At 47.9% G+C, this 11056-nt stretch overlaps 1 protein-coding gene across 4 annotated transcripts in view; it reads right to left on the minus strand.

Annotated features, from left to right (window-relative positions):
- SH3GL3 (SH3 domain containing GRB2 like 3, endophilin A3) overlaps positions 1–10581 on the minus strand; it is a 132358-nt gene extending 121777 nt beyond the window's left edge. For 3 of the 4 annotated variants that reach the window (XM_058736410.1, XM_058736409.1, XM_058736411.1), the window contains exon 1: positions 10352–10511. In XM_058736410.1, coding sequence (XP_058592393.1) covers positions 10352–10396 — 45 coding nt within the window. In that variant the 5' untranslated portion in view covers positions 10397–10511. Of the gene's footprint in view, positions 1–10351 lie in introns of all 4 variants that reach the window. The other variant, XM_058736412.1, reaches the window with a different exon arrangement.
- Positions 10582–11056: the final 475 nt, after the last annotated feature.

Genomic DNA, 11056 nt, shown 5'->3' on the forward strand with positions numbered 1-11056 from the left:
TAATGTATAGAAGAAAAAAACATTCAAATTATAGATTTTTCATCAAAAATCACAGAGGTCAGAAGAAAGTGGCACAATTTTCAGTGCTGGACACAAAAAGGAGCTGTCAACCAGGAATCCTATCACCAGAGTAATATTCTTCAGGAATGAAGGGGAAATCAAGACATCCTCAGATGAATAAACACTAAGAGAATTTGTTGCCAGCACACCTATCCTAAAAGAATGGCTACAGGAATTTCTCGAAACAGAAAGGAAATGATCGAAGTAACCCTAGAACATCAAGGAGGAGGGAAGAACATAGTAAGCAAAAATATGAGTAATTAGAATAGGCTCCTCCTCTTGAGTTTTCTGAATTACAATTGACGATTAAAGCAATCACGGATGCTCATTACATCACAACAATTAAATCATAATCACAGGACACTGATGTGCGTCCAAACATACACAGGAAATAGTCAACACAGAGGAAATATTGAACACAATTATATTACAAATGGAGGGGGCTAATGGGACATAAAGGGAGCTAAGTCTACGTTTCACTAAAACCGGTAAAATGATGACACCAGGAGACTGTGATAAATTATGTAGATAGAATATGATACCAGGAGCAGCCACTGAAAACGCTATACAAAGAGATACACTCAAACACACTATAAAGTTGACTCTTGAACAACACGGGCTCGAACGGCAAGGGGTCTACTTACATGCAGATTTTTTTAAGGGTTGACGGCAAAAGCCACAGAACGTTTCCTGAGAACTGTCCACCCCACTCTCCATGGGACCTAAACAAAGAGACTGAGCAGAGGTCGGTCCTGCTGCCCTAAGTGTAGGGGGACCCAGTGGAGGCCGTTAACAGCTCCCCCATGGATCTAGTCCCCTGGTGTGCTGAGGGGGTGATTGGGTCCAGAAGGTTCCCTGGCCTTCCTGCCACCAGAGTTCTGCACACACTGGGGCTCCAGGGCTGTACCGGGGAAGCCACACACCTCAGCCCCTCCCCATCAGGTGCAGACCCCTCCCACCAGCCATGTCACCTTCCCCAGGCTGGCACATTCACGCATGCCCGTGGCTGCCAGTGGCCACAAGCCAGTGGTACACCTCCAGGCAGATGGGACTCCTGTATTGTACCCCCAGCCCTATGATGCGGCCCAGGGGCCACCCAGGGCTGCAACTGCCTAGCTGAGGCCACTAAGCTATGAAAGACCAGCATCCTGGGATCACGCCTGTCCCTGCTACCACTGTGTACCTCTCTCCCCTACCTGTACACATTTTTTTTCAGTGAATACAAATACAGTACTATAAATGTATTTTCTCTTCTTCATGATTCTCTTCATAACATTTTTTCTCTAGCTTATTTTATTTGTAAAACTACAGTGTATAATACATTTAACATACAAATTATACGTTAATCGACTTATGTTATTGGTAAGGCTTCTGGTAAACAGCAAGCTATCGGTAATTGAGTTTTAGGGGAGTCAAAACTTATATGCAGATTTTCAACTGTGAGGATACCCCTAACCCCAGCATTATTCAAGGGTCAACTGTATATAAATCAGAATGAAATTCTAAAAATCTTCAAGTAACACAAAGGAAGGCAGGGGGGAAAAGACAAGAAATAAAAGACAGAACAAACAAAAAAACAAAACAATTAAATGGTATCCTTTAGCCCTAACATATAAATAATTACATTAAATGTAAATGGTCTAAATACACCAATTAAAAGACAGACTGGAAGACTGGATTAAAAAGCATGGCCCTGGTTCAGAGTCTGTGTCTCCCACTCTCTCTGCCCCTCCCCTGCTGGTGCTCTGTCTCTCTCTCTCAAAAATAAATGAACATTTAAAAAAAAAAAAAGCATGGCCTAATTATATGGTGTCTGCAAGAAACATTTCAAATATTGCAGTATAGGCAGGTTGAAAGTAAAAGGATGGAAAAAATTTATATCATGCAAACATTAATCAAAAGAAAGCAGAAATGGATTAATTATCCGATACATTAATATCGGATAAAAGAAACTTCAGGGCAAAGAATATTACCAGAGACAGAGATGGACATTTTATAGTGACAATCAATTTAAAAGGGTAAATCCACCCAGAAGGCACAGCAACCCTAAATGTGTACATATCAAATAGTGGAGATGCAAATTATACAAAGCAAAAACCGATGGCAGTGAAAGAGGAAAAAGACAAATCTACACTTCTGTGCAAGGAGACTTCTCTCAACAATTAGTAGAACTTGAAAGAAAATCAATAAGGATATAGAAGAATTCAACACTATTGACCAAGGGGATCTAATCAATATTTAGAATACTCCACCCAACAAGAGCAGATACATGTCATTTTCAAGTGCCCACAGAACATACACTAAGAGGGACCATATCCTGGGCCAGAAAATAAACCTCAACAAATTTTAACAGTTGAAATCCCAGAGTGCATTCTCTAATGACAATGGAATCAAACTAGGAATCAATAACAGGCCTGTAACAGGAAAATGCCAAGCACTTAGGAACTAAAAAGCACGATTCTAAATAACCAACGGGTTGAAGAGAAGGTCTCAAGGGAAATCAAAAAATATACTGAACTGGGGCGCCTGGACGGCTCAGTCAGCTAAGCATCCATCTCCTGATTTCAGTTCCGGTCATGATCTCATGGTTCCCGAGTTCCAGCCCCACGTTAGGCTCTGTGCTGACAGCTCAGAGACTGGAACCTGCTTCAGATTCTGTGTCTCCCTCTCTCTCTTCCCCTCCCCTGCTCATGCTCTCTCTCTCTCTCTCTCTCAAAAATAAACATTAAAATACGAGAACACAGACTCTCCACACATAAAACTGATAACCTAAGTAAAACAGACCAACTCCTTGAAAAACACAAACTAATAAAACCCCCAAACGAGAAATTTCTAATCCCAGATGGTTTCACTAGAAAATTCTACTAAATGTCTAAAAAAACATTAACACCGATTCTACACAGTCTCCTCTAGACAACAGAACAGGAGAGAATACTTCCCAATTCAGTAACTTTATTAAGCCAGTGCCTGAAACAAAACTACACAGACAGGGGCTCCCGGCTGGCTCAGTACAGCATGCAACTCTTGATCTCATGGTCATGGGTTCAAGCCCCACCTTGGGCATAGGGCCTACTTAATTAAAAAAAAATATATATATGTACACAGTACCAAAAAATACCAAAATACCAATATCCCTCATGAATACAGACCCAAAAATTCCATGACAAAATATGAGCAAACAAATTCTTGTATTCCTCTAAATTTATTCTATGTATGAAAAAGAAATATACACAATGACCAGGTGCATTTTATTCCAAGGATGCAGAGTTGGTTCAGTTTTCAAAAGTCAATTAATGTAATCCAGATTACAGAATTATGCTGACATAAAACCCAATCCCAAATGGTTACAGACCACATGGCTGCATTTACTTCACCTCCAAAATGACGAAATTTAAAGTAAGGAGAAGAAATTAATGGTTGCCGGGGATTAAGGGGAGTGAGATGAGGAGGGAAGTGGGTTTGGCCATCATCTTCAAAGTGACGGATCTGTTCTGTAGCCTGACTGTATCAGGGTAAGTAGCTTGCTTATAATCTGTACTATAGTTTTGCAAAATGTCACCTAGGGAGGAAACAAACCTGTAAAGGTACAGGGGCATTATTTCTCATGACTGCTTATAAACATGTAACCGTCTCAAAATAAAAAGTTTAAAAATAAACGGGATTATAATGAAAACCAATAATACTGAATACAACTGTCAAAACATTAAAATATTTGTAATGCGTGTTTTTAAAAAAAAACAACAACAAACCCAGGTGATGTGTGATAGGAAAGGTATATTACCTATTTGAATCACGTGGTCAGGGAAGACTCATGTGATGAGGCAGACCGGTAATCTGTGCTGTGATCTCAGTGACAAGGAGATGCCTCGCAAAGACAAAAGGAAAGGCATGCCAGGTTGAGGAAACAGCTACCCCACAGAAGCACCAAGATCAGAAGAACCTCAGCGCATTAAGGGAACGGAGAGGTCAGTGCATCTGAGCGTCGGCAGGAGAGGGAAGCGGGAGGCCAAGTGATGTGTGTGGCTTCACAGGCCAGAGGAGGAAGTCTGGGTTTTATTCTAAATGCAACTGGAAGCCGCCGAAGGACTAAAGATTTGCAAGAAGCAGAATGATATGGTGTGAGACACCATTTAAAAAGAGTGTCCCGACCACGGTGGGTAGGATTGCAGCCGGCAGGAATAAAGGTCTGGGCGCTGGGCGGGAGGCTCCAGCGGGGAAGGCTGGAGGCCATGGCCAGGGCCAGGACCAGGACCAGGACCAGGACCAGGACCAGGACCAGGACCAGGAGGAGAGAGTGGCAGCGGAGATCCGAGAAAGATGAATGGACTAGGGTATATTCTGAACACAGAACCAAGAGAAAGGACTTTCTGATGAACTTCCTTTCCAAGGGAGGAAAGAAAAAATAATCAAAGAGGACTCTCAGTTTCCCTTTTGTTCTACTTGAGCAGCTGAGCACACAGGCACTGGTGTGGTTTACTGAGAGAGAGACCGCCAGCGGAACAAGTTGGGGTGGAGAAAATTAAGGGTTCAAGTGTGGATATCTTAAGCTCGACAGCCTTTTAAATATGCAAGGAGGGGGAGGTGATGTAGGTGGTGAGACGTGTGAGTTTGCCAGGAGTCTGTATTCAGAAGGAGCATCCGGAGAAGAATGCAATTTACAGAGTGATCGGCATATAGATTGCCTGTACATCCGAGGGGCTGGATAAGACACGTTGGCAGAGTGGAGGCTGAGGAAAAGGAGAGGTGCCCCAGCCAGAGCCCTGTCCAGAGGGGGAGATGAGAATAGCAGTGGAGACTGGAAGATGAGGCCAGAGGAAAATCATCCAGCCGGGAGCAACGACAGCTTCTGCCAGGGATGAATGCTCTGAGCAGGCAAAGAGAGCATCAGCGGTCGAGAAAGATTTACCCAGGGCCAGGGGGCAAGGCGTTACCATCTGACGGACTAGAAAGAAAGCCGGAAGGAACAACACCGGGCCCGGGAAGGTCACTGCCGCTGGTGCGGTGATAAAAACACGTGGGGAAGACCCTGGGAATTGCACGGGAAGGCAAGTTTCACAGAAGTAGAATGGTTAGAATTGCAATAATACCTCCCTAATCCCATCCCCAGTGCTTCCCCCAGACCCTTGCCCCAACTCAACACTTTCCTGGGTTTCTACTGAAAAACAAAATCCAACTGTCCATGTTTTGTTGATGTAGGATCTCCAGGATACATTTGTCTATTATTTAGCCAAATGGAGTAGTGTTTATTTACCAGCAGTTTTATTTCCTGGGTAAAGTATGCCAAGGGGCGCCTGGGTGGCTCAGTCGGTTGAGCACCCAGCTTCGGCTCAGGTCATGATCTCACGGTTCGTGAGTTCAAGCCCACATCAGGCTCTGTGCTGATAGCTCGGAGCCTGGAGCCTGCTTCGGATTCTGTGTCTCCCTCTCTCTCTGCCCCTCCCCTGCTCATGCTCTGTCTCTCTCTGTCTCAAAAATAAATAAAAACATTTAAAAAAATAAAAAATAAAGTATGCCAATAACAGTTCCCCCAAATACACAAGATCCGCCCCCCCCCCACCAAAACACACACACTTAACTTGGGGAAATGTAATTTACATTCAATTTGTTTATAAAGCTGAAAAATTAATCTGAAAAAAACAGCCAAAATAGATCCCTGCTTGCAAGTGCCTTTTTTTTTTAATTTTTTTTTTTTTTTTTTTTTTTTAGCGTTTATTTATTTTTGAGACAGAGAGAGACAAAGCATGAACAGGGGAGGGTCAGAGAGAGGGAGACACAGAATCTGAAACAGGCTCCAGGCTCTGAGCAGTCAGCACAGAGCCCGACGCGGGGCTCAAACTCATGGACCGCGAGATCATGACCTGGGCCGAAGCCGGCCGCTTAACCAACTGAGCCACCCAGGCGCCCCGCAAGTGCCTTTTTAAACCAAATTCCAAGTCATATCCTAAATTACGTTTATTTTAGAGGAAAAAAAGTCACCAGAGGTAAGAAATGTTTGGATTATATTGTCTAAAAAAATCAAAATCAATTTGGCTTGGACATCTATTCTAGCACCCTGACTTAAAAAAAAAAAAAAACTGCAAAAATTTATAGATGAATTTATCAAGCAGTCTATGTGGAAAGGAGCAAGAATGTTTTAGCTCAATATATTTTCTGATGCATCTAAGAGAAAAAAATAAATCATTATGGATTTTGTAAAGTGCATTTTTATCTTTCTCTCTAACGAGACAGTGAAACAAGAGACATTCATTGCCTCCCTGGAGATTCTCATAATTTACAAAGACTATCCTTCTCTGAAGGGTGTACCCATAAATGGCCAGTATGTGCAGTCAGTTGTCAAGCGAAAACTGTCTAGGCCCCTTACAACTGCTCATTATTTTTCTGGTTAATGCATTAAAAGAGAAAGGTGGGAGTTACCCCCAAAACACTGTGTTGCATCCACACATTCCCTCTTGTTGATGGGTCACAGGACAAAGGTTAAAGGGCACCACCACACAAGGGCAAGAAGAAATAAATTCACCACCATCCAGGGTCATCACTATAAGGTTAATCTGAGGAGAGAAGAAGCAAAAGAGGAAAGATAAACTGCTCTCTAGGGGGCATCTGGGTGGCTCAGCTGGTTAAGCGTCCAACTTGGGCTCAGGTCATGATCTCATGATCCGGAGTTCAAGCCCCGCATCCAGCTCTGTGCTGACAGCTCAGAGTCTGGAGCCTGCTTCAGATTCTGTGTCTCCCTTTCTCTCTGCCCCTCCCCACCAAATTAAATAAACATTAAAAAAAAAAACTGCTCTCTAGACTTTCCTTGGATGAGGAACAAGTCTTCTGAAGTCCAGAAACAGAAAGAATACGGCTATTCGCACAGTGTCTGGGCCAGAGGAAGTACAGGTGAGGCCTGAGCATCCTGCACCAACAATAACCACTGTCAGGAAAACTACCATGAAATAAACATAATTGATACAAGTCGATCAGCGGTAACACTAATGCAAGGACTCTAAGTTGCATTTTTATTAATCAGGCACCATGCTTAATAAGAAACCATAAGGCCATCTCTAAGCAATTTGTATTTTTCTCTAATAACTCAGTCTATACCCCTACCAGTAGAAGGGCAAATTAAAAAATGCTTCCAAGAGGAAAAATGTACTTAATTCTGAACTAGGGACACTTGGGTTCTAAGTCCCAAGTGCTGAAGAAAACAATTAACGACATTTTGTGATCAATTCGACTTGAACTCTTGCCATTTATTTCTCCTTCTTCCCTGTTGGTCTCCATGTGTTGCCAAAATGATGCATAATCCCTGGGGTTTACAGTTCTTAATTCTCTGTAAAATAAGGGGAATTTTTCTCCCCCGGAGATAGGTGAGGCACTGAGAAGGAAGGATCAGTTCATCAGGAGGCTATATGTTATTTTACCTTGCCTATTGTTGAGTAAAATCATCTCCATTCACCATGGTCCTTCTTCTCTTACTTGTAAAATATCCACTTTATCATCTTTCTCTGACATACTTTAAGTGAATTAAGAATTTCATAACTGGGAGGTATTTATTGAGATGCAATTCACATACCATACACGTCACTCGTTGGAAGTATGCAATTGCATGGTTTTTGGAATAGTCACAGAGCTGTGCAAGCAAAACTACCATCAATTTGAGAAAAGAGACATAGCTTCCAAATCCTCTAATCCAAGGTACAGACAAAACGAAGGTTTAGATGGGTTAAGTCACGTTCCCAAGGTCACAGAGCTGGTCAGTGGCAGAGTCAGGCCTGGATCCCTGGGAATTATCAAGGCACTGACATCATCTGGGACTCCTTTCCCCTGCCCTGGGAATGTTCTACATGAATTAAAACCTGCTGTTACGACGCTGCCTGAGATGAATGTCTGGCATGTTTTAATGTCGTGCTCCATCTTATATTAAACCCAGTGTAATTTCTCCACGAAATCTGTCCCATTGCAAGATTTCTTAGAAAGACTTCTAGAACAGCTAAAAATGTATCTACTGGGCACTCTGACCACAAAATGTGGTTTTTATAAAGCACACAGAGAATCTGTGATGCCTTTCTTTTCAGATAAATGCACAAAAGATCTCAGCTCATGCCAAAAAAAAAAAAAAGCCTAAATTAGACCCACTCTCATTTTATTAATGGACTGCTTACAGGGGGTTAAACTAAACAACCTCATGGCTAGCATGACATTTCTCCAATGCCAATAACTTGCTAAGATTTCAACCATTCACTCTGGCTGGTGGTCAGAAATCAACTTGAGGGACACCTGAGCGGCTCAGTCAGTTTAAGCGTCCGACTCTTGATTTCGGCTCAGGTCATGATCTCATGGTTGGTGAGATCGAGTCCTGCATCAGGCTCTGCACTGACAGCGCAGAGCCTGCTTGGAATGCTCTCTCTCCCTCTCTGCTTCTCCCTCCCTCCCTCTCTCTTGCTTTCAAAATAAATAAATAAACTTAAAAAAAAAAACAAAACCCAAAACCAACTTGAATCATCCTAGGGCTTATGTCTCCATCATCTCTGAGATGCGCTCCTATGAAGTTCATACCAAATAAATGAAAATCTTCAAAAAAGGAGGCCAGTTCCTTGCCAGAGCTAAGGAAGACAGTGAAAGAGGCACAGCCAGAGACTACTCTGGCCCTGGTCTGCCCACAGGGGCACCCAGCCTTCCCGCTGCCTAGGCTGAGAGCTTGCTTCAGCTCTTAGCTCACAGCAGCACCTGTTGAAAGCTCCTGCCTTTAAATGCACCCCCCCCCCCCGGCCGATTTCCAAGACATTCTTCTCCCTCCTGCCTTCCACCAGCTCTTTCCTTCCTGTGCTCCTCCACCCCAAAAGTTTCCTTTATTCAATAAATATTTATTGAGTGGCCACTGTTAAACATTGTCCCTAAATGTGGCTGCTCCCTAGAGTCTATAGTTAGCTCATCCTGCACTGACTTTCTTGTACTTACATGTTTCGATGTTCATTTAGGGCTTACATCCCCAAAAGTCTACTTCCAATCTTGGCTTCATGCCCTGAGCCCCAGATCAGGACATGCACTTGCCCCCAGGCCAGTGACATCTCAGCGTCACACAGACCCCTCAAAGGGCCCATGGCCAGCGAGGAATACACCATCTCCCCAGTCACCCAGCTGACCCCTCCCCTAGGGCTCCTTATCCCCCTGAACAGCACCACTGTTCACCCAGTGTCCCCGAGCAGAATTAGCGCGTCGCCCAGTTTCTTCATGGGAGGGGTGTGAGGGGACAGCAGTGCCCTCAGCCTGGGACTGAGGCTAGAAGGAGAGAACGCTCTAATTTCAGCTGCTTGTCAATCTGTGGGAGGAGCAGGATGAGATCTCCTCATAAATGTGGGTCGTGAATGAAATGCGTCTACCTTGGTGCTTGCCAAACTGGGGGCCCGGAGGGGACGGAGGGACAGAGCAACAGACCCAGGGCTGCAGGTGGGGGACAGGTTCTACGATCTGAGCTCTCTCGGGGCCGGAGGGGACCGCAATCTTGGAATTCAAATGTGCTTGTCAACACACACACGCACGCACACACAGCAATTTCGTGCCTCCCCGCCAACCCCCACCGCTTGTTTTCTTGTTTCCCTGTCTCCTCGGCTCAGAGCGCCCTTCCCCCTCCCCTCCCACACCCACCCCCAACCACAATTCCTGCTCGTGCTTAATTCGCAAATCACGCGTCTCCTCCTCCGGGAAGCTTTCCCGGACGCCTCCGCCGCGCTGTCTGCCGCGCTCTGCGCGCGGAGGTGCGTCTCACGCTGTTTGTTTACGCGCCTGCCCGCGTCTCCGCGCCAGACCGCCGCTCCCCGGGTGCAGGAGCCGGGCGGGCGCCGCCAGGACGGCGCGCGGGCGAGGCACCGCCATGGGGAGCCCCGGAGCGCGGCGCGGTCCGCCGGGGTCCACCTCCAGGAGCGCGCGGGGCCCAGCATCGCCGGACCCACCGCGAGGCTGCAGGACGCACCCCGGGGGACTCCCAACCTCCAGGTAGGCGACCGGCGGCGCCCGGGCGCCCCGGCCCAGCGCGGGTCGGGGCGGGGGGGGGGGGGGGGGGCGGCGCCGAGCGCAGCGCGCAGGCCTCCGGACGCCTCCTCTCCCGCGCGCGAGCCCCTTCGGCCCGCCACCTCTGCCCCCGGTCCCCGGAAGCCCTCCGAGTGACAGCCGGGGGGCCGCGGGGGGCGGCGGCGGGGGGAGCAGGCGGCCCCCACTGCACGTCCGCGCCCCCAACAGAAGCCCCGAAGCCTCGGGGGACCGCAGCCCCGGGTTTCCCCCGCTCCCGCCCTCCCCCGTGCCTCCCTACCTGGCTGGCTTTGTGGAACTGCTTCTTCAGCCCCGCCACCGACATCGCGACTGCGCCCGGCCGGGGCCGGAGCCGGGGGTGGGGGCGGTCTCCGGGCTCGTCCGGTCAGCGCGGCCGCGACGCGCTGAGGGAGCGGGCGCCGGGGCCGGTCCCCGCGCGGCTGGGCTCCGCCGGGCCCGCCTCCCACGGCCAGGGCCACGGCCACCGCCGCTGTCACACTCGCACACACGCGCGCACGCAGATGGCAACACGGCGTTCCAAAGCCCCTGCGCAGCCCATTGGCCGAGCCGAGGCGGTATGCAAATGAAGGCGCCGGGGCCGCCCACGCCTCATTGTTGCGTGGAGACCCGGGGGCCGAGCCACCGGGAAGCGGGGCCCGGGGGTGGGGGGCTGGGCGTGCGGAGCTCCCGGGTGCGTGGGGGGCAGGCCCACGCGGGGCCTCTTGCGGGATGGAGCCTGTACCGCGGCCACGGGTGCGGGGAGAGGGTTCACCTCTCCGCGCTTTTGGGACTTGGTGCGAAGCCTGCTTTTGCTCGCGGGCAACATCGCCTCCCTCAGGCGCAATTTGGGTAGGGAACGCTCCCAGGTCAGCTTAGAGGGACAGAAATGCGACCAGACGGCGGACCTGCGGCAGGAGGGCGGCGGGGCTGTTTCTTCTTTCCCCGCGCGGTGCCCTGGGTGCAGTCCGCCCACATGACTCTGGCC

Source organism: Neofelis nebulosa, chromosome 7 (genome assembly GCF_028018385.1).
Source record: "Neofelis nebulosa isolate mNeoNeb1 chromosome 7, mNeoNeb1.pri, whole genome shotgun sequence".
NCBI classification, from domain to species: Eukaryota; Metazoa; Chordata; class Mammalia; order Carnivora; family Felidae; genus Neofelis; species Neofelis nebulosa.